We start from the raw sequence: 23,627 nt of genomic DNA, 5'->3' as shown, positions 1-23,627 counted from the left end.
TGCCCCTTTATAATTCCATTTCACACTCTGATAAGTACCATTACTTCCCTTTGTTTCCAGGTACAGTTGTCCCTCAATATTCATTGGGGGGTTAGTTCCAGGACTGCCCCCTCTTCCCATGGATACCAAAATCCAAGGATGCTCAAGTCCCTTTTATACAATGGTGTAGTATTTGTCTGTAACCAAAGCACATCCTCCTATATACTTTACATTCTCTCTAGATTACTTATAATACTTAATATAATGTAAATGCTGTGTAAATCATTTTAATGCTATATTGTTTTTTAATTTGTATTTTTACTGTTGTATTGTTATTTTTTAATTTTTAAAAATATTTTTCATCCATGGTTGTTGAATCTATGGAAACTGGATACAGAGGACTGACTTTAAGTAGCTTCTGTTAGAAGAAAGCGTGCGTTCTCTTCAATGTGTAGGTTATGTGATCATATGCTTTCTCAAACAGGGGCTCACATATTTTGAGGGGTTAAAAAGGTGACTTTTTAGTGAAGAAGTATGGCCCACCAACCTGAGGGGCTGGGTGGTAGTCATGACCTAGACGCTAAGCCCTGCTCCTCCAACTCTCTCTGCTCTTCCCACTGAGGGCCTCAGTTTCTTTATGGATAAAACAAAAGGCTGAGGAACGTGCTACCTAGATGTGCAACTGAGCTAAGTGAGGGAAGACAAGCTAAGGTCACATAGTGTATAACTCCTTGTTCATTCATTCCCTCCCTCCCTCCCTCCCTCCCTCCCTCCCTCCCTTTTTGACAGTCTCACTCTGTTGCCTGCCAGCAATTGTGTGATCTCGGCTCACTGCAACCTCCACCTCCTGGGTTCAAGTGATTCTTGTGCCTCAGCCTCCCGGGTAGCTGGGATTACAGGTGCTTGCCATCATGCCCAGCTAATTTTTGTATTTTTAGTAGAGATGGGGTTTCACCATGTTGGCCAGGCTGGTCTCAAACTCCTGGCCTCAGGTGACCCAGCCACCTCAGCCTCTCAAAATGCGGTGATTACAGGTGTCAGCCTGGCCTGTATGTGGCTTTCTAAGAAAGGCAGAACTACAGGGTGAGAAAACAAACCAGCAGCTTCTGGGAACAGAGGGGTAGGTGGATGGAATTAACTATAAAGGGGCACGGGAACATTTTGGGGTATGAAATTATTCCCTATTTTGATTTTCAGTGGTGGTTATATCATTGTATATGTTTGTCAAAACTGATAACAGTGTTGTAATATAAAAGTGAATTTTAATGTAGGTAAATTATAGCTTAATAAACTAACAGACAGACACACACACACACACACACACACACACACACCCCCCAGAGAACCAGAGAATCTCACAGGTTCCTCCCTGTGTTAATATTCACTGTTCTCTACTGAGGGTGCGATCACAGGCAAGGCCACAGGAAGAGATATCCAGGGACTTGTCTCATGTTTTAAATGTCCCCTCCCTGATCCCTCCTGCCCCTTCCCAACCCAAAGCCATCCTGTGATGTAATGGGAGAAAGAGAAGAACCAGGCTTTATTTTCTTGGTTGGAAACTGTAGGGACGAGGCTGCTCCTCCCGTGGAGGTCCATGTGTTCCCTTGGACGCCAGGTGTTCTCAGAGAATGGAGGCAGGTCCTTGTCCTAGGTCAGAAGGCAGAGTCACTGGCCTGTAATGGAGTATTTTGGAACAAGAGCTCAGAGTCCAAATCTCATGGAAGTAGCCATGAGGCCCATCGGACAAACGGGAATCTAGATGGGCAGTGGGAATCTGTACTGTTTCCATTTTCCATGCGGGGTCTGGGGAGGAGGCCCCTGGCCTGCCACTCGGCTGTTTCTCAGGCATAATGCAGGGCTATTGATTGAGGCCACCCAAGTGACACACAGGGAACCAGGCCCTCGCTGGGAAGAAGGGAGTCAGGGGCTTGTGAGAGGCAGAGAGAGGCCGCTGCCTACACAGGCAAACAAAGCCCACAGCCTCGAGGCTGGCGGGAAGGGCGGCTCTCAGGGGCTAGGCTGCTGGGGAGGTTATCTATCTGGCAGGGATTTGCAGACATACCCGGCCTTCACTGCCTTTCAATGCCTGTCTCAGACATGGCTCCAGCTAACACCAGCACCCATTCTGTGAACATTTACCATGTGACAGGCCTCGGCTAAGCCCTCTGGATTAATTCACAGCCACCCAAAGATTTTGAAACTCTCATTCTTGTTTCACAAATGAGGACACTAAGGCTCAGAATGAGGGTGGCTCTGGGGCTCTGCACTCACAGGCTGTTTCTTTATTTTGTCTGCTGAGATAAGCCAGACTTGGCCAGGACACCTCCGGGCTCTGAGGAGAACTGAGCCCACACTGTAAGTGAGCAAGAGCGTACCAGAGAGCTCTGTGACAGATGGAGCTCACGTGGCTACACCCCACAACCCAGGCCCCTTTAAAATTAGCCAGATCCCGCAGCCTCTTTTTGGACAGGGGGCCATACCCCTCTGTGTACGGGGTCTGGTGCAGATCCAGTAACCCCCACTGTGGGTGCTGAAGGACTGGGTACAGAGAAAGGGGCCCAGCTACTGGTATCAGAAGTCCCACAGGGGGGGCCAGGGGTTCCTATGGGTGTTTCTGCAAAGGAAGGGTGGCGGAGGGAGAGCCTGCTGGGCACAGCTCTGTGGGCCCAGGAGGGGATACGCGTCTCAGAGAACTACTTGGCTTTGGAGGCTGCCACATCTCAGGAAAGGTTTTAGGACCAGAGACACTCATCAGAGGCCCCGGTGGTTCCTCGGAGGCTGGGATCAATGGACAATTGGAGGCTAGCAGCAAAGGAAATGACAGCTTCATGCCTGCTATGCCACAAGTCCCCAGAAGGGTATAGGGAGAGAGGCAGCTGTCAGGATGGATCTCATTCTTGGGTGGGCGCAGCTTTTTGTGTTATAGTTGGTAGCCCCAAATCTCCACCTTGATTCTGGACCTGAAAGCAGAGCTCTGCTCTTGGCGGTCAGTAAGGTAGTGTACATGCACAGCAACAGCCTGATAAGCAAAGATTCTGGAACTAAGCCAGATGGTCCAGCTGAGAAGGCAGGCGCAGCTCTGGGTTCCCTGGAGGTGGTGGCCATGGTCAAAGAGGACAGGAAAGCATGGCTCTTTTGGGGGTGGACCAGGACGTGAGGTGGGACATGTTATGGACCTGAGGCAGATGTGACCTTGATCTTGACTCTGTGGGGCAGAAAATCCTACACAAGCAGGTGGCCCAGGGGTTGAGAGACGAGTTGGTTCCCTTGTAGCTGTGACTGGGATCCCATTCTCATGCCTCTGAACTCATTTCTACCTTTAGGAGCAAAATTTCTGCCACTGAAGTATGCAGCTAGGTGTTGGCCTTATCATTCATAGAGGGATTGCAGTACACTAGCACCGCCTTTTTACCTTGCGCTCGTGCTCCTCTTGTCAGCCTGATGCTCTGGCTCTCAGAGTCCGGCTGCTTTGGTGTTAGTGGGAAATGCAACTGTCTGTCACTCAGGAAACAGACTCTGTGTAAGAAGCACCGTCTGTATGCAGCAGACTTCGACCCTGGGATCTTATTCAAGAGGGTGTCAGAGCAGCCATAGGGTTTTATACCTGAGTACAGACAGTGGGGCCTGGAGAACCCCCCAGTCAAGGAGACCCTGGCAGAGTCAGGGACTTTGGCCTTCTGGTGACACCACTGTCCCTACCTAACAGAATGAGTCCAATGCCCCAGAGCTCTGGCTTTTCTGTGCTGCTTGGCAGCCTGGTTGGGAGTGAGAAGGAAACAGACGTGTGTGTGTGTGTGTGTGTGTGTGTGTGTGTGCGTGTGTGTGTATGTGTGAGATAATGGGGAAGGATGGGGTGTGCGGAGGGGTGTTCGATTTTTCTAGAGGCACATTCTGCGCAACAAACCCCCAAACCAAGGAGCCACACAGAGTTAGCTGGATTGAAGTGGGTTCAAGTCATTTATTTTTAGACCGTACCAGCATGTTTGGTTCTGGGGTCCAATCCCCAAATTCCAGAAAAATAAACTAATGAGAACCACATGCACTAAGAGGAGGCCATTCCGACGTGTCCGTGATCATGCGGTGAGTGGGCTTAGAGTATAGAACAGGGGTCCCCGGTGTGGAGCAGGGCCTTCCCTCCCCAGACAGCTGACAGCAGCTGGCTCTGAGCCCTCATCGGGGCTGGGGAGAGGGCCGAGCCCTGGTCATTTGGACCCTGTCGCCACATAGACCCGGGCCCCTTATTGCTACATTTGCTACTTTGCTACTTTATGGCCCCTGGGTCTAGCCCAGGGGATGCCTTATCACTGGGTGGTACTAATGAGTAGGTTGCTGGCATCTGCTGTTGCTATGGTTACACGAGCACAGGCCTCTCTTCAGAGGGTCCCATGGTGAGTTATTAGTGATTCATTTGGCCACTATTCAACTTATCCCATGGTCTTTGCTACATATTCAACTTGGGCAGCTCCTTTTCGAGGCTGGTGGTGCATTATCTCCCCCCGAGCCCAGAGCTTCCCAGCTCCTGGACCTTGCAGCAACACCTCCCTCCAATACATTTTGCAGAGCCCAAAGGAAGAGAGCCCTCAATCCTTTCCCTCTTCTGGGAAGGCTTTCCTGGTGGCGGTTTTTGAAGCTCATGTATTTGGAGCAGAACAGGAGGGATGCATTTTAGGAAAAACATCACCTTCCGTAATCACCAAGGGAGCCAGTAGGGTGGCAGGCTCCCGGCTCAGCGTCCTGTTGGTGAGGTAGTTAGAACATCCCAGGAATCCTGCCAGGGAAGAAGCCCCTGGAGCACGTCCCCATGTGTTCAGCTAGTCCAAGCTGCAACTCAGAGTCGCAAGAGGTCCCTCCCAGGGTGCTGGCCGGGGCCCCCTCACGGCCACTCAGCGGCGGTGAGCCTGGAGCGCAGGTCCGGCTGACTGCACTGGCAGTTGGGCCTTGCTTTGTTCCTGGGGTATAGCAACACCTTCCCAGGAGAACAAAGCTGACACATCACTTTCTGGAAGGGCAGGAGGCTCCTCCCAAGAGAGTTCCTGCTGCTTAGGTCAGGCCATCTGGTTGTGGCTGGACATTTATATGTGCCAACCTACAAGCTTTCTTCTTCCCATGTAGGGAAAGGTTATTTTAGTCAGATGCCAGTGCCTGGTGCCTTGTGTATCTAACCCGATGGGTGGCTGGTCACTTGCTGCAGCTGCCCTGATGCTGTGGCTGTGGGGCTGCTAAGATGTGGCTGGAGAGCGCTTTTCCTCTTAGGGAGGAGTCCTAGGCCCAGAGACCACACCCATTCAGGGAGGCTAAGGCAGCTTCTAGCGGGCAGGACAGGGTAGGGGAACCTGCTTTGCTACAGAATTGCCTGCAAACATCTAATCTAGTCTGAATTTTTGGCTGTGTAGACCAGGCCAATCGGGAACGGGCCAAGAACAGATCTTCCAAATGTACTTACATGACCAAGGTCTGTGTGGTAGATGGACTTTGGATAGGCAGCCTCATTCCACTCCCTTCTTGCAAGCCTCTGGCTTGATCTACTGGGGAACACGGGTGCCTTAGCTGCGGGGTGGTGTGAGAGGGTTATTGCTCTGGGTTTGAGTCCATCTGAAGTCTCCTTAGCTCCGTTGTGCTTACTGCCCCTCCCCTCTGGATGTCCCCAGAAGTGCTTGTAAGCCTGCAGCCAGCTCTATCTCAGGGCCAGAGACCACCCGGCTCTGGGCAGATCCTCTGGGGATCTCCAGGGAGACACCAGTCAGAAGAAGGGGGCGCAGAAGGAATGGCCAAGAAGCCAACCCTGCCCTGTCTGCAGCCTAGCTTAGAATGCCCCTGCACCACGGGGAGAAGCAGGGGGCAGCCAAGCCCCTTGCCCAGGATAACTGAGGGCACTGAGGTGCCTGCTGTTTGGGAACACCCTTTGCCCTATTCCTGGGGGTCAGCACAGCCTGGGGATCCTTGGGCAAGGCTGCAAATGAACTTAGACTACAATTTTGTTCTGAAACAGGAGGTTTATACAAAGAGAAAGGGGATGAAAGGGGCCTGTCAAAAGACCCCATAATGGGGCTTCATGTCATTCATGCACTCATCAAGTGGTTACTGCCTCCAGAGTACCAGCCTCTGTGCTGAGCATGTGGTGTCCAGCAAGAATTGCCACGTCTGGAGACACTGAGGACTCCACATCTGTCATCTCTCCAGTTTCCACTGTGCCTCCGAGAGAGGGAAACTGGGGCATGGCCATCAAGAACTCACAAGGATACAACATAAGGAAGACTCCTAATGCCTGTGGCGGCACTGCTGTGAGGGACAGAAGGCTGGTGCCCTGGCGACAGGGCTGTGTGGAAGCAGACATAGACAGGACTCGGAGGTGGTGGGGTGGAAGGATGGGTCATCGGGGAGCACCCAGGAGGCCGGGTCTGCAAATAAGCAAGCATCTGAGCCTTCGGTCACCGGCTGGTGAATTTGGCTACATGAGAAAAGAAATACCAGTGATCGCTTTATTGCTTCTATGTTTTTTGTTTATATGCTCCCACGAGAGATTTTTTTACCTATGGCCAAAAATAGATCAAAGGAATGGATAGTCATAGCAAGTGGGGGAGTGAATGTCTGGATTCAAAAACAGGTTACTTAGTACAGCTCTGTCTGTGGGCTCATGGGTGTCACAATAATAATGACAATGATGATAGTATTAGTTTGCTAAGCACCTACTACGTATCAGGCACCTGACTCGGTGCTTTACATACATTACCTCACAGCCAGGTTGGCAAACGGTCATTTTGACACACACACAGAGGGAATACAGGTGGATCTTTTGCAGATTTTTGCATTTCCCCTAGGCGACCGGTTTAGAGGGGTGCTTTGGCTGGCCCTTCAGATAAAGACTGGGAGGAGAACCCTGCGGCCTGGCCTGGTCCCTTCGCAGCATACTCTGCTCCAGCTTCACACACACAGGAGACTTGACCCAGCAAAGGTCTCACCATGCCTGTCAGGACACTACCACGTGGGGGCTGCCAGCCCTGTAGTCCAGCCACCTCCTGGGCTGGGGACCCTCCCAGCTCCCACCTGGGGCTGCCAGAGGGGAGAATCCCAATGGCCCCTGAGTTCATGGCCATGTTTTATTTTGAGTAAAACATGAGGGAATAAATCAAGGAGCAAGGGGGCAAACCAGAATAAATTATGAAATAATTTTCTAAAAGATGGTCAGCCGAATTCCCGCAGCTGTGAAACAAGCTCTGTCATCTACACCAGTGCTTCCGTGGACGCTGGACCCTTGAGACATGTGATGGGACCTGAGGGCAGCCACCAGGCTGGCGGGGACCTCTCCGAACGCTGATCTCAAAGAGGGTGGAAAGAACTTGAGGTGGGGCAATCCATGAGGTTGCTTTCTCGCTGAAGACGTGATTTGGACATTTTACGTGAAAGCGGTGCCTGGTGCTGGCGGTGACACTCGGGTGGCCACAGAGATGTGAGGGATGACAGGCGGCGATGGGGATGTAGTGGCTGTAACTATGGGAGGTGCCAGGGAGGTGATGAAAATACTGGATGTGCTCTTGGTCCACTCATTCCTCTTGAATTTGCCGGAAGGTGTGACCCCACAGATAGCAGGGGAGTGAGGATAATAATAGAATCTTAAGTGGTAGTCGTGACAGGAACCCCACGACGTGTTCTCCCCTGAATGAGCTGGGATCAGGGCCTCTTAGCGAGTGGAGTGTTGGAATACAACTGTACAGAGAACAGAGGGCTGTGAACAGGAGCCTCCGCTGGGCCCAGCCCAGGCTCTGTGGACTCTTTCTTTCTGGTCTCCCCGTTCACCCACCGAGTCTCCCCACCATCGCCCTTCGTTGCCCTCACTCTTTCTCCTTCACAGTGACCAAGTCTCCCCGTAAGGAAACTCTGTCTGCAGATGTGGAGCGCCGCCGCCTGCCCGTGGGGTCCGCGGGCCCGGGCCCTGGACTTGCGGTGGGAACGGTCAGGAGGACTGCATCAGGCCCGTGAGGCGCTTGCCCGCCAGCGACTTTCCCTGCAGAGAGACAGCGACAGAGAGGCACGCACAGGCGCGCGCGCACACACACACAGGGACAGAGACACAGAGCCAGACAGGTGAATTAATTGTTGCATGAGCCATGGAGGCCAAACGACCAACCAACCCGACTGACTACCTTGATATTTGATCTCTAGGTATACGGGAGCCTTAACTTGGGACAGCTGGAGAAACCAGGGCTCCAGGGAAGGTTCAGGGAGTCCTGGAGGGTCCCCTCATGAGGGTGTGTTGCTGGGACTCTTTTTGGGGTGTGGGAAGTTTACTTACCAAACACCAGGTATTTAAACCTTCAGGTAGAGCAATTTTTAATGCTGGTGGGCTGCCCTGAACTTGATTTTGTTCACGTGGGGAGGAAAAGGTGGACTGGGGCATACTGAGGTCAGGGACGGGGGCTTGATTCAAATAGAGGGTGGCTAACGATCTGGCTGACTAGAAGCTAATGAATTCACTAGTCTTAAGAAGGCACAGTCCTGTTTGGAATGCAGGGTAGACACAAAGACCTTGAGTCCTCTTGATGACCAGTTCTGGGACTGTGAAAGTGGGGGGCATTTACTGGGGCTCAGAGCCACTGTAGGTCCCAGGGCAGTGCACTCCTGCTGTCTCCTATGTTCTTGGCTTCCCGTCTGTGGCACCTAGGGGCAGAGTTTGATGACCCCATACCAGGAAAGCCTACAAGCCCTCCAGCTATATCCATGTGGCAGTTCTTCTCAAAAACTAAAATAATGAACTGGATCATGAGGCCTGGTGCATCAGCCATAGAGGTGCCAGGAGAGTCCCATTGTCCATGTGCCCTGAGAGGTGGCGGAGAAGCCCCTGATCTAGGAGGGGAGTTGTGACTGGCCACCAGGAGGAAGGTGAGGGGGATGAGTGAGGGTCCGTCGCTTTGCTTATTGCCCTTACATAGTGTGTGCCCGTTCTTCAGGTCACCCTCTTTAGAAATCCATGTCATTGCACAGGGTTTTAGAGGAGAGTGTGGCTGGACCTAGGCAGATTGATCACTGTGTCTGGGAAAGCACTCCAAACCCATCCTATTATTGACAGCGGGTCAGCGACACCACTGCCATCTGTGAAGGGCAGCACGTGAGAGCTCGTCAGCATGGGCTGCAGTGTTTGGCCGTGAGATTGCAGGGGCCAGCGATTCCTCGTGTTCATTTCCAAGTGGGGTGTGAGGGCTCATCTTGTTTACTGGGCTTGGCTGCGTATAAGCTAGATGTAATTAAAAAAAATTGATCAGGTTTGTGAACCCTGGTAGGGTCCTCAATAAACCTGCTGATTGATGAATTGATGGATAACGGGTTTATCTAATAAACGAACACCACGGGCTGTGGATTTGCTGGATACAGGACAATGTGGCATCTGGCTTAGATCTCCATGAAGGGGCATGGCCAGCCTGACTTTGAGAATTCTGGTGCTACAGATGGGAGTTTGTCCAGAAATGAAATTGCCCTCAGGAGCTGTCAGAAAGTCTGCCTTTCCCTACCTTTCCTTGACCTTTTTTCTCCCCATTTCTTTCACTCCCCATTTTCACTAGTGAGACAAAACTTTTCATTTTTTTCTCCCCATCTTAAAATACACATACACACACACACACACACACACACATGTCTACAAAAATTTCCCCATCAGCAACCTTATCTGAATCTTCAAATACACTCAACTTAGCCTGCAGCAGGATACATTTATACTCGGCTAAGGAGTTTTTAATCAGATTTTGTAAAAATCCGAGAGCGTTATGGTGTCAGACTTTGAAAAATCACTAAGACAGAATGGCTACTCCTTTGTCTAGACCAGGTTAGGTATAACAATAGCTCTTAGAAGGCAGAGGGTGACCTTCAAGGGCTCCCCCAGCCCCGGGTTCTGTGGCACACACCCAGCTGTGACTCTCGAGTGCCCTTTCTTACATAGAGTGTGAGGCATTTGTCACTTGGGAGTGTGTCTTCCCAGTGCAGGCCCGAAGGCAGGAAGGATGGGGGCGTGGGGCATCCTCTCTGGGGAAACATGGGGCTGCTGAGTCTAGGGGACTCCTTGTGTGAGCTCTTACAAACCTCCCCTACCCCCTGTTACCCATGTCCATCCCTACCCTATGAAAGGCACAAAGGAAGTTTGTTTTCCTCTTAGGTGCTGCTTATTGCTGTGATAACGACCACACACCAGTATCGGCTCCTCCTCCTCCTCCCATCCCTCCTCCACCAGGGCCACAAATCACACAATGTGTACCCAAAAATATATGTTCTGAGTTTGCTATCCACAGCGTTTGGGGCTCTCATTTAGCTGGTGAATGGGGGAAAAAAATCACTCAAGCTTCTGAATAAGAGTCTGTTGCCAATGTGTACATTCAAAGCCCAGAGACAAAGGAGGTGAGGTTTACCAGTTGCCCAAACCTACACTGCAGCTTCATTCTTATTAGCAAGGTTATTTTGGCTGGAGAGGGGACTGTGGGTTGAGGGAGGTTGGAGATTCTATTTCTGGAGGATTATGTGTCTATTTGTTTTAGGTGAATTTGGCCCTGAGGCTTCCTCACCCTCAACCCTTCACCGTTCTACAGAATGGGCTGGGCTGGGCTTGAAGGCGCTAATTAATCTTTTCCTGCCTAAATCCTGGAGCGCAGCCTCACAGCTCTGACTCCAAGGACCTGTGGCCAGTCTGTCACTGCCCACTCCTTCGCTTCCCCCAACTGCTTTTATTTCCCAGGATTTCAGGGTAGGATGGTGCAGCTGACCAGCTTAGGGGCCACCCTTGGGATTGTTCCCAACCTCTCAGCAACCCAGGCGGTGCTGCTTGGCATTTTTGTCTCCCTCTCCCCACTCCTGCTTTCGCGCATTTACCAAATGCCAGCTCTGCTGCTAAAGATGGAGGTCATGAGGGTTCAGGTCGGCTGGAGAAGCAGCTCAGCCCAGCTGCAATCTACCCGCTGCCCAGCGCCCTCCCGGGTGAGTGAGGGCAGGCTCAGGCTGGAAGGCGGTTAATCATGCAGGATGCAGGCATGGCTAGATGCCTGGCCCTGGGCTTTGGGGAAGAAATACTGCAATCACACTTGCTCTGCAGCTGCTTCCCTTCTGAAGAGCTGAGGCTCCTGTAGTTTTCAGTGATCAAAGTAAAATCTGATAGTAGAGGCTACCTGTGTTCAGAGATGAGCTGCCCCAAAGTGCATGCCCCTCTAGGCTTGCAGGACGCTCCTGAGGAGCCCGCTCTGCCCAGAGAGAGGGGAGCTCCTGCCTGTGCCCTCCAGGGCACTACGCCCCTCTCTTTATGCTCATCCCTGCCTCCAGTTTGGATGATCCTGAAGGAACCACTTCGGAAGGGGAATGGTAATTCTGCCTGCCCGTGTCTGGCATTTGCATAGTTACAGAGGAAGCAGTTTTTTTTCAGGGTGTGAATGTGTAATGTTCCTCAGTGCTGGTCAGTTGGGAATGGATCATGGTGCCAGGAAACTGCAGCCAGCTCAGCCCGAGGCCTTGGCGTAGCTGAGCGAAGCAGCTGAGGATGGTTGAAAATGCTATTAGCACGCAGCCTTTGTCCAAGTGAAAAAATATACAGTGATTAAGAACTGAGCTGCAGAAGGTACATTCCAGAGACATCAAAGCTTTGCATACCGACAAAGTGCTTTTCACCTTTGAGACATTTGGCAAAGTGTAATCCAATAGATTTTGGGATCCTTCAATTTCATGGACCATGGGCTCAGTGCTGGGTTCACTAACACCCACGCATTCAATTCCCACCCTCCACTCTGATTAATCATTTCAGCTCTGTGGCCATCCTGGTGGCTAGGAGCCTGGAAGAAGGTGGTCATGAAATCCTTTGTTTCTGAAAGGAAACACACAAAAGGAATGGCCCCCTTTTGTGCAGTGAGAAAAATCAACATGCTGCTTGACATGCTGTGGCTCTGTGCATTGCACTTCCACATATTAATCAACAAAGCATGCACTATCTGGGTTACCAAGAGCTTTTGCCACTTACTTACCTGGGAGACTGATGCTAAACTCTTTCTTTGGCTGGGAGGAGGGCTGTGGCTCAGAGAGTAGCCCTGGGGGTCAGATTGGAGCATACTGGGGGACAGCAGAGCCAAGCACTAGCGGCTCAGGGAGGACCTTTTTCAATGCTAAGAGAGTAAAGACATCTGAGCTTCTGATGAGATTTTTTTGCTCATCTGCTCAGATGAACTAAGACCAAAGTTACAGATCTCAAGTCTGCCAAATCAAAATCCAGGCTATTATGGGGGAAAGAAATCAACCACAGTTGCCCGTGGGGGAGAAGGATGAAATTGATTGGAAAGGGACATGCAGGAGCCTTCTAGGGTGAGGGGGTATGCGTTACACGGGTGCATACACTTGTCAAATTCATTGAGCCATACACTTCAGATCTGTTCATTTTACCATATATAATTATATCTCAAAAGAAAAAAAATTAGGAAAAAAAAAGTCCCAGCTATGACGTCTACTCCTTACTCTTCTTCAGTTGCTGGGCCCATCCCTGGGTTTGGAGAAATTCAATGCTTCCCCTCTCCAGTATGGGAGGAACCTGGATTCCTCTGTTAGGGGAATTCGAACTTCCAACAGAACTAAAGTGGAGCACTATTTCTAGCCTCCATTGATGCAAACGGATCCCTTTGGTGTGACATACAGGCATTTTTCATCCCTACTCATGAAAAATGGTGTTTTGTTGAATACAGCTCACCAAGCAACCTTAGCAGGCAAGAAGTGGAGGCCCCAGGGATGAGTCATGCTCTCAAGGAGCCTGAAGGTCACCTTTGAATAGACGGTGCTCAAGTTCATAAAGGATGTATATGTGTGGAATTAGAGGCCTGGGGTGGGGTTGGGGGAGACTTGCTGAGGACAAGGGTCAGGAACCCAAGAGACAGGTGGAAAGGTAAGGGATCCTGGCTTGGGTTCAGCAGGATGGGAGAAACCAAAGGCCTGCCTGACTTCATCGGGTGACTCCTGGAAGGTTGTTGCCCTGGTGCTCCTTCTCCACTGAGCAAAGCAAAAGAAATGATTTTAAAAGGGAATGCAAAGAATTCTGTGGCATCTTCTTCCTCAATGATGTCTAAAACTGGGGAGAGAGAGTGCGAGCAGTCTGGGATGTCTGAGAAACGCTTACAGGGAATGGTGGGAAAATCCACACTTAACATAGAATAACTTCAAAACACTTTTAAAATTCTCTGTTTCTTATCACCCTCTATTCAACTCTGTGGAACAAGGTGGGGCAGATGAAATGGAAAAACCAGGCTATGGAACCTGTTATGATTCCTCCACAACAGAGGTAGGTCAGAGCAGCATGGGAAGGAAGAGGCCATTCCTCTCTTTCTCACCCTTCTGCAGTGAGGAGGGGCAGGAGCCTGTGGCTGACCCATTCCCGGGGTCTGTGTTACTTGTAGGGCCTTGGTAAGCTTCCTGATCTCTCTCAGGGGCTGAAGGGCATTTTATATGGTTTTAAAATATTCTTTTTATTTGACCCTTTTAAAATAGGAAGCTATATCACAAACATAAAACAATACCCCAATTTTTTAAAAAAGTCAAGGGATAGATGAAAAGTGAATTAATCAAAAAAGAGAGGTTCACTGGTTGAAGAATTAATAAATGGTACATTCATGAATACTTAAAACTGAACCTGTTTAAAAAATAAGAAAATTTGATCGAAATAAACATAACGGATTTTTTTCTTGCAACAGCCCCCTATCTTATGTACAGTGGTATAAACACTCAGGCTCTGCCTGGTAAACAGTGGGGATAGGGGATGTACCCAGCAGTCATGTCACCTGAAATAAATTCCCACAGAATGTCACCAGAACCACTAGTAGGCTCAGACACCTTACTCTATCTATTGGTGATATGGTTTGGCTCTGGGTCTGCACCCAAATCTCACCTTGAATTGTAATCCCTATAATCCCCATATGTTAAGGGCAGAAACCCGTGGGAGGTGATTGGATCCTGTGGGTGGTTTTCCCCATGCTGTTCTTGTGATAGGGAGTGAGTTTTCATGAGATCCGATGGTTTTGTAAGTGTTCATACACACTCGCTCTCTCTTGTCTGCTGCCATGTAAGACTTGTCTGCTTCCCTTTCCACCGTGATTGTAAGTTTCCTGAGGCTTCCCCAGCCATGTGGAACTGTGAGTCAATTGAACTTCTTTTCATTAGAAATTACCCAGTCTCAGGTGTTTCTTTACAGTAATGTGAAAATAGACTAATATAATTGGCAACTACCAGTGCTTTAGAAAAATTTTAAAGTTTTTGAATTTACAAAAGAAGAGTTGCCAGTTCTCCTATCTGGATTAAATGTAAAAGGACCCACCTATCCCCTGCTCTCCCATGGGCCTGTCTGATGGAATGGCATGGGTAGCTCATGTACCCTCCCTCCTCAAGTGCCTTGCTCTTCAAATCACCCAGGCCTTGACAGTGGCATGGTGGGAATGGTCCCCCACTAGAAACACAGGTAGCTGTGAGGACAGTTACTAACAGTCACCTACTGGTGGACCATTGAGCAACTATTGTGTGTCAAGCATGCGAGGCATTTTACAAATACCCGCACGTATGTCCACAACATGCTTGCAAGTTAGGCATTCCTATAAACTCCACTAAATGAATGAGGAAACAGACTCAAACAGAGCTTGAGTAACTTGCCTGGGAGTGCACGGCTAGTCAGTGGCAGAGCTGAGTTGGTGGGCCTTCACGACCCATGCCCCTCTTACTTTGCACGTGCCTGTCACTCTCAAGGAAGGAGGCAGATGGAAATACTCAGGGATGAAGGAGTCCCCTGCGCCCATCCGCACTGGGCAACCTCTCTGGGCAATGCAGGGTGATTTTCTTAACTTCCCTGAGAAAAGAACTTAAGCTCTTGAGCATGCTTGAACCCATCTCAGGCAGGTTCTACCCTGCGAAGGGGCTTCCCCTCATTCCATTTGGGAATCCTGAGAAAGGAGGTGCCATCTGCTGGCGGACAAGCCTGGCAAAAGGGGCTTTTGGTTACTGCAGAGCCAGGGCGCAGGTCACCATGGCTTGGTGCATGTAGATTTCAGGCGGTGGCTGCTGGACAGGCCAGGTGAAGCCACCATTCTGTGTGTGGCCCTGTGTTACTGATGCTGATGCCTCTAGGAACACACATGGCAAATGCCCCAGGGAGGACAGAAGCAGGTGTGATGTTTCCCGTTCTAAGGTGGGACAGGCAGGGTGCCTTACTCTAATGAGAACCAACCCCACTTAAAATCATTCTAGGCCATTCTAATTCGGGGTGCCCAGCCAGGTGGGGGAAGCCCTCTCTGCTGGTGGTCCTGGCACCTCTGACCCTGGCCCCACCATGCTCATCACTTACTTCTGCCTGTCAGTTTTGCTGAGTGATGGGGGACCTTTCTCCATGGTCCCCCAGCTGTGCAGAGACAAATCCGGAGCTGGGCAGGGACGGTGGGAGAGAAAAGGACTCAGCAGCTGAGCCCTACATGAGTGGCAGAATGCCAGGCCCGGACTCCCCGGTGTTGCGTCCAAGTTGTGCATTTCCATTTTTCCTGCTTGTCTGCATCCCTGTGTGGTGGAAATGCCCCCTTTTCATACTAGCTCTCTCTTCTCTCCCTCCTCTCCCTCCTCTCATCTGACTGAGCAACCTGCTGCTCTTTCTACTCTCAGCTTGCAGGAAATTCTTGGTGGCTTCAGGAGTGGAATAGGGGGCCATTCTGCCTATAAGGCCTCTCGGTGGCATGCCTTCCTGTGACCCACTTAATGCCCGCCTGTTCCTCTTCTCCTCCTCCTTCCCAAATGGACTCTGGCATCTAAGCTCTGCTTCACTCCAAATTAGGCAAAGACCAAAAGGCTCTAGGAAACAGGGACATGGCTGTGTTGCTATTGGCAACAAGTTGATGCTACTTTTTTCCAACTAGGAAATTCAAATAACTCTTGACTATGACTGTGGGAGACAGTGAAGCTGGAGCTTAGTTACTTGATATTGTGGACAAAGAGGCAAGAGAAAGTTATTTGCTTGGCAGTATGTGATTCTCCTGAGGATCTATGAAGACTCTGACTCTATCTTCCTAAGGACACTTATCATCTCTTGCAAATGTGTTCACCCAAAACATGTACTTGTGTTGGGGTCCTTGGTTTAGCCAGCTGAAAAGGCAGAGCCTAGAATTGCTGACCTCTTATCCCCCCACAAAAGCAAAACACTTCGTTGAATGTCCATGTCCATTTGGATGCATATGCAAAGAGGGCCGACTCATTTCTCTTTCTTCTCCACTATCAGGAATGCAGTTCAGCAGGCACTTATCAGACATGCATTCCTAACCCGAAAAAGTACAGCAGGGAACAGACTAAGCAGCGTTTCCAGGAGATACCTGGACAGAAACTTAGGTCATTGGAATTCTTAGCTACAGAGAACCTTATTTCCCCACAGGCTCTTTTCATGTATTGCTGAGATGCTTTTGGTCCCCATGGGACAGGGGATGGGCGGTTTCCCAGCTTTCTTCTCCCCTGATGGTGTAGTGTGTAGAAATGTGAGATTGCTATATTTCCTGCAGGCTTTGGCCCCGGGCCCATAGAGGAAGAGTTATGGAAGCTTTCACCAGGAAATGAAACCTAAGGATGCTGCTATTTGATTGAGAAGCATCTTCAAAGGTAGTGGATATTCCCTGTTCTGCTAGGGAATGGGACCAGGAGAAGAGAGTTACTGGGTCAGTACCTAAGGATGTTATCTGCACATGGCCTCTGGGACAAGGGACTCATCTCATCATCATTTCTGGACCCCTCAGCTCCTTGTTTCTTAGGAGAGAAAAACTATGGGTACAAAAAATGGGCAGAAAAAACAGAGACACCAAGAAATGGGTGCTGCCAACTGTCCCTGGAACCGGGGCATGAGAACAGGAGTGGCGGGCAGAGACGAGGTCATGGACAAACAGATCATCTCTTTTGGATTTTGGACCACCTTCTGTGCAGAAGGATCCCACAGGTTAGAGAGCGTGCGAACGCCGGGATCACTCACCCACTGCTGGAAGGAAGCCACCTCGGGGGTGAAACGCAGCGGCCATTCTGACTCTGCGCCAGCAGCACTAGGCAATTGTGTTTTTAGGAAGGGAAGTGAAGAATAACTTATCCAGCTGAAACTGTGAAGACCTGTGGCTTTAGAGGAGCCCCTGCCCAGACACACACACAGCTGCAGAGGGCATGCAATCCATGCGACAGACACACTTGCAGGTTTGCAGCTTATGGTTATATGCATACCATACACTGAACACGGAGGCGAACATCAGGCAGGCAGCACATGCACCTGTGTCTACACCTGTGCACATGTGCATACACCTGTGCATGCGTTCATGTGCATGTTTAGACCACAGGCACTTACAGAAGCATCTCATGCAAGGTGCAGAGGCAATCGCTTGTTTGGCTGTGGAGTTTTATATCAGCTCCTAAGATGCCACTCTGACAAATACTGCAAACTTAAAGCATTCACCTTAAAATACGTGTATAGAAACGGAGTTCTCCCCCATGAAAAAACCATTTATTGACCTCAGTGGAAATAACTTCTCCACTTCTGTTTCTGTTGGTACTATAGGCAGTAGGAGTGCCCACCCCAGGGGTCCAGTTTATCAAGGAATTTCAAAGCATCCCCTGCCACGTGCTTCTGACTCCTCCACTACCTAGCTTTGGAATAAGTGATTAAAAATAGAAACTGTTTCTCGGACTGATGGAGCAACTGGACTTGTTGAGGTTGCATTGCTCAGGGTGGCTCCAGGCAAGCAGACAGCTGAGAGGTGAGTGTTTCTGTCACGTGGAGGGCTACATTTGGAGGAGTGGATTTCATCTTCTTATCATGGGTAGACCCATTCCTCATCCTGTCTGGTAGCGGGAGGCATCTTTGGGTCCTGCACCTCAGCAGGGGGCCAAATGCCAGATCCCCACAACACGTGCACCATTTGCCTGGTGGCCCTCCCCACTTCCCAGCACCTCACAGGCTGACAAGCCCCCCAGCTCCCACAGCTTCCTGGGAAGTGCTTAGGGGCCCCAGGAAATCAACCACAGAACAGAAGCTGGCCTTCTGGGCACCACAGTCCCTTCATTTCCAGGAAATGCAGAAAAACTAACTCTCTGAGTTGACTTTAAAAATAAGCCAACAATAATAGCTGCCATTTATTGAGTGGTTACCATGAGCTGATCTCTGTAATAAATGCACTTTGTACAGACTGTCATATAGGAGATACCCATGTACCCACCCTCAACCACGAAATACATATAATGATGTCTATCTTGCAGAATATTGTTGGAAATTAAATAGGTGCAGAGCTAAATATGAACTGCAAATAATATCATAATGATGAAACTAATTCTAAGAACTATACCTGTTAAGCACACGCACTGCACACAGTGTGCTAAGGACGTTATGCATTTTACTCTTAATTATTTACTCTTATCTCCGTTTTATGGATGAGGAAACTGAGGCTTAGAGAAGCTGTGCAATTCAAACAGCTAAGTGATGGAGCTGAAGTAGAACCAAAGTCCACCCCAGGCAAAGCCAGCATGACACAGTACAACACTGTGAGTGTGAGCTCCTAATAAATGGCAGCTCTTGCTATCACATCCTCACTGAATGCTAACATCTACCCTGTGCAGTGGGCTTTGTTGTACCCATCGGACACGCAAGTAACTTGCGTTGTATAATGTCGTATAATGTATAATGACAGGGTCGTATAAAGTCAGGTGGAGAAAAAGGGATTCAGCTGGAGTTGCCTGTCTCGAACTTAGCTTGCTTCTCTGCATTTTGGTGGGTACTAAAGGGACATTGTTCTCAAGGGGTCACACAAGCAGGTCACCTTCAGTAGTGGATGGGAATGCAGTTGGGGGAAATGTCCCTGCCAGGTTTTTGACATGTAACTCCAGGTGGCTGGTGCTGCTCAGTCACAGTCCAGCTCCTTGCTCTTTTGAGACACAGGTAGTGAGGTAACTGGCTACCTGCGGGGTAAAAGGCAGTCTGGCTGGTGCGGGCCTGTCAGCCACGAGCAGCCAATCGGGGGCCTCTCAGAAACACAGTCCTGCTGGAGCAAGATGCACTTCACTATGTGGTCATCTGTGCAGTCCCCAGGGAATATAGAAATGAGGGGAACCTGGATGAATCTGCTGAAGGGTGGGTCACGGGGCTCACACACACAACCCACACTCCTTGATAGTCCTTCTCATGAAGTCCTACAGCTCTGATAACTATTCAAGAAAGCTACAAGCTGGGCACGGTGGCTCACACCTGTAACTCCACACTTTGGAAGGCCGAGGTGGGCAGATCACTTGAGGCCAGGAGTTCGAGACTAGCCTGGCCAACATGGTGAAACTCCGTCTCTACTAGGAGTACAAAAATTAGCTGAATGTGATGGTGCAGGCCTGTAATTCCAGCTACTCAGGAGGCTGAGGCAGGAGAATCGCTTAAACCTGGGAGGTGGAGGTTGCAGTGAGCTGAGATCGCGCCACCGCACTCAGCCTGGGCAACAAAGTGAGGCTCTGTCTCAAAAACAAACAAACAAACAAAAAAAACCCCACCAAAAACCAAACCAAATCAAAACAACAACAAAAAGAAAGCAAGCAAGCCATGATTAAAGGCTAGCCAAGAATGAGATGTGAAGCTGAATCATTACCAAGGAAACCTCCACCAGGTGTAAGATCACCAGATCATGATGACTCACGAAGGCTAGTGATTGTCTCCGTTAATTATTTAGCATTATGGATGCCTCAGAACCTTCCAGTATTAACCAGGACAGAGCATGTATCAGAATTCCCCCACTACTTTTGCTGCAGATTACAAGGTTGGGTTGAGTGTTGTCTTGGATGCTCCATCTCCATTTCCCAGTGTAATGTGCTATGATGTTAAGGCCAGGCTTTCGGTCCTTGCTTGACAGTCTGCCTTTTCCTATTAGGCATGGGGGCTCAGATGCACTTGGTGCTTGGTGCAAACGAAAAAGGCCAGGGGCATGGTGTGGAATGGTTCTCCAGCCCTGTCACTAAGTACAGGTCCGCTCTGCCTCCCTGCCCTCCTTCTCCCCCACCTCTTATACCCAGGCACCAACTGCGCCTGATAGAGTTTTAATGGAGTATCTGAGAGAACATAGTAGCAATCAACCCTGACTGGGCTTTCTTTAGCTGTAAAAAGTGTCTTATTAAAACTTTGCTGACTTTACCAGGATCGCCATGTTTAATGAGAGGCCTCAAAGAATTTGAAAGCAAAAGATGAACAGAGGAAAAAAGTCACAAGCTGTAATCACCATAATTACACAATCCCACGATGAGTTGAAAGCAGCCCTGGTGAAGCCCAAGAGAGGAGGGAGAGTCCTTGGCAATCGGGGTGGTTCTTAGGACAGCTGGAAAGAATGTGACATGGGAACCCTTCCCTTTCCCTGAGCTAGGCTGAGGACAAGTCCCCTCGGCAGCGCCCCAGAGGAGGGAAGCCAGGGTGGGGGCACAGTTTCTCCTCAGTCTGAGACCTCTGGGGGTATGCCCTGCTTTTGGCCAGGCTGAGGTGGATTTTTGTTTTTTTGCGGGGGGGATGGAGTTTTGCTCTGTCGCCCAGGCTGGAGTGAGGTGGTACAAGCTTGACTTACTGCAACCTCCACCTCCCTGGTTCTAGTGATTCTCCTGCCTCAGCCTCCTGAGTAGCTGGGACTACAGGCATGCACCACCATACCCGGCTCGTTTTTGTAGTTTTAGTAGACACGGGGTTTCACCATGCTGGCCAGGCTGGTCTTGAACTCTTGACCTCAGGTGATCTGCCTGTCTCAGCCTCCCAAAGTGCTGGGATTACAGATGTGAGCCACCATGCCCGGCCAGCTGAGGTGTTTTTGATGTCAGCTCATTTTCCTGGAATCTGGAACTGGCATTGGGTAAAAGGCAAGTGACTTTATGATCCTTTTTGCTTTCAACACAACACCCTTTCCGGATGGGAACTATGACAGGACGAGCTTTCTTCAACCTCAGGCCAGGACATCCCACGCACATGGCCACCCTGGCTGTGCTGGGGCTCACTGCACGATGGCCGCCAGTGCCCTGTGCCAGCGAGTGCCTATGTCCTCCACTTGCTGACCTCCTTTCAGACATTCAGGGGAAGAGAGCCCTGTTGCCCAGAGCCCAGCTGCTGTGGCAGCAAATGACGAAAAAAAAAAAAAAAAAAAAAAGGCAAGGATGACATGTGAAGGGCAGTAATTCACCTTCCTGACAGTTTCTCTTGCTTTGAGTGTGTCATCCTGTGGCTTTTTCTCCCTCAAGGTAGAATCTAGTCTGAGTCTTTTGGATCCCTCTCCTCCGAGCTCAGCAAACTCCCTCCCTATAATTCATTCTCCTTTTCCACGACTTATTTATAAACCACAGAATGAAATGCAGTCAGGTCCATTTAACAAGTATTTGGGGTAGCATAGAATTCCGGTTGCAAAAGATCATGGGATCCGCTGTAGAAACCTACTCTGCACTGTCCTTGGCCATTCAGCTTCTAAACGCCTAGGCAGGGAGCTCGTTGCCCTTGGAGGGGACATAGTCTATTGTTGGAATATTTTGTTATTGTTAGAATGTTTTTAATATCTTCTTTCTATCTTCTAGCCATTTGTTCTAGCCTTGCTCTCTGGAGCAATCCAGAAATGTCCACTCTTGAAGACAAATGCAAAGAGAGCTCAGGTGGCCGTCAAGTGTGCTGGAAGGCTAGACATTTTTACTCCAGCCTCTTCCGACATGGCTTCCAGGGTCACCTTCTCTCTCTAGGTTCTTCTCTCTGAATTGTCTCTAGATGTTAAAGTTGCTGATAATGTGGGGGCTTAGAACCAAGACTTCATATTGCTTAGAGCAACAAAAAGCAATGGAACACTTTTCCTTTCTCTGACCATCCCACTTTTGTTACAGAGCCTAAAGCTGCCTTTGGAAAGCAGCTGCCTTCTGTACTTGCTTACACGAGGCTTGGAGTCAATTACAACCCAAGAACTTTTTTTTTTTTTTCCCACTTGATTTTTAGGAAAGGCTACAAATGCCATCCTATAGTTGGGAAACCAAATTAAAAAAAAAAACACACACACACAAATATGATCTGGTAAAATGCTATCTGTTTTTGACCCATCATCCTGCAGGAAATGCTTTCCAAATATAATTCCGTTATCTACCAGATGAGCCACACTTTGCAGGTCTGGATCTTTGAGTGTGGTTGGAATGTTTGTCTCTTCATCCAAGTCATCAAAAAGGATATTGGATGGGCCATGCCTGAACCCTTGTGGCCCCCTCAAAGACTGCCTTTCCAGAGGACGTAGACGGATTAATACACCCTCTCACCTGCCATGAAGGTGCTGAATATACTCACTTCACCTACCTAGGGGCAAACAGGGAAGTGGAGGTGAGCAGGGGGAGGGAGGAAGGAATGGACTTTGCTTTCAACCTTATTGTGCTGCTAACAGGCCACATATGAGTATTTTCTGAGTGGGGAATGTATTTTTTAAGGTTACCCTTCTACGGTAAGCCAGACTGCCATGGAGGGGGGGGTGTGTGGAGAGAATCTGCCAAATATTACACCAACGAAGCCCATTCCCATTTGTGGCCATGGTGCTGTTGCTCAGGCTGAGAGGATGTGGCCATGATTGGGGGCATGGAAGAACCGCTGGTGGCTCCATGCTTCCAACCCCGTCTCACCTTCCCACGCATTGGGAAGCCACTAAGCAAACACCCAAGGGTCTTTCTCTCATCCACCTTTGAGCAAACATGACGAAACTAAACGTCCCACTGCTCTCAGTCCTTCTAAGCACCCCTCCCCGCCCGCTACAGTGTCCCATTTAGCCACACTGCGGGAGGACATTTTGTTTTTGTTTTTTTTTTGAGACAGAGTCTCGCTCTGTCGCCCAGGCTGGAGTGCAGTGGCGCAATCTCGGCTCACTGCAAGCTCTGCCTCTGGGGTTCACACCAATCTCCTGCCTTAGCCTCCTGAGTAGCTGGGACTACAGGCACCTGCCACCACGCCAGGTTAATTTTTCGTACTTTTAGTAGAGATGGGGTTTCACTGTATTAGCCAGGATGGTCTTGATCTCCTGACCTCGTGATCTGCCCGCCTCAGCCTCCCAAAGTGCTGGGAATACAGGCGTGAGCCACCGCACCTGGCCGGGAGGGCAACATCTTACAGGTTATTCCTACCTATGGACAGGTATCCTGGCCTCCTTCCAAAATGCCACGCTTTCCTAATAACTCAAACCAGGGACACTCATTCACTATTTTATAAAGGCGAAGCATCCCCAGTTGCTTCCACCAGGAGCTCGTTTTGGGGGGACTTCCATGGTGGCGGGTTGTGGGGGGTTCTTACTTCTTAGCCTGTGAGGTTCTCAGATTTGAAGCTCTCTGACTTCTCTTTGAACTTTCCAGTCTGGACCACAGGCAGAGTTGGGTCTCCTCTCCTTGACCTTGACATTGGCAGTGCTGTCCCCTTGTCAGACACCTGCCATTGGATGCTCTCTCTCTGGGCCCTTCTGCTGCAGTGCCGCTGCTCCCTGGACAGGACTGAGGCAGACTCTGTCCTAGGCAGAGGCAGGCATCCTGTCTTCTAAGTGGTCGGCCTTCCCGCTGTTTATCCTGTGGGGGGCCCTGCACTCCACTCTCTGCCTTCTCACCAGGCAGGTGGGAGCCCACACAGTTCCCATGTGGCTGCGCGAGGATGG

General features: G+C 49.9%; 1 protein-coding gene across 17 annotated transcripts in view; it reads right to left on the bottom strand.

Annotated features, from left to right (window-relative positions):
* Nucleotides 1-3,911: 3,911 nt before the first annotated feature.
* Nucleotides 3,912-23,627, bottom strand: part of RGS6 (regulator of G protein signaling 6) — a 626,146-nt gene continuing 606,430 nt past the window's right edge. For 10 of the 17 annotated variants that reach the window (XM_045396655.3, XM_005561682.4, XM_045396656.3 and 7 more), the window contains one exon: nt 3,912-7,981. In XM_045396655.3, coding sequence (XP_045252590.2) covers nt 7,931-7,981 — 51 coding nt within the window. In that variant the 3' untranslated portion in view covers nt 3,912-7,930. Of the gene's footprint in view, nt 7,982-16,960; nt 17,028-23,627 lie in introns of all 17 variants that reach the window. The other 7 variants (XR_010588539.2, XM_045396654.3, XM_015453969.4 and 4 more) reach the window with 2 other exon arrangements.

The sequence above is a fragment of the Macaca fascicularis genome, chromosome 7 (genome assembly GCF_037993035.2).
Source record: "Macaca fascicularis isolate 582-1 chromosome 7, T2T-MFA8v1.1".
NCBI lineage: Eukaryota > Metazoa > Chordata > Mammalia > Primates > Cercopithecidae > Macaca > Macaca fascicularis.
This window is presented reverse-complemented; position numbering and strand designations above follow the sequence as displayed.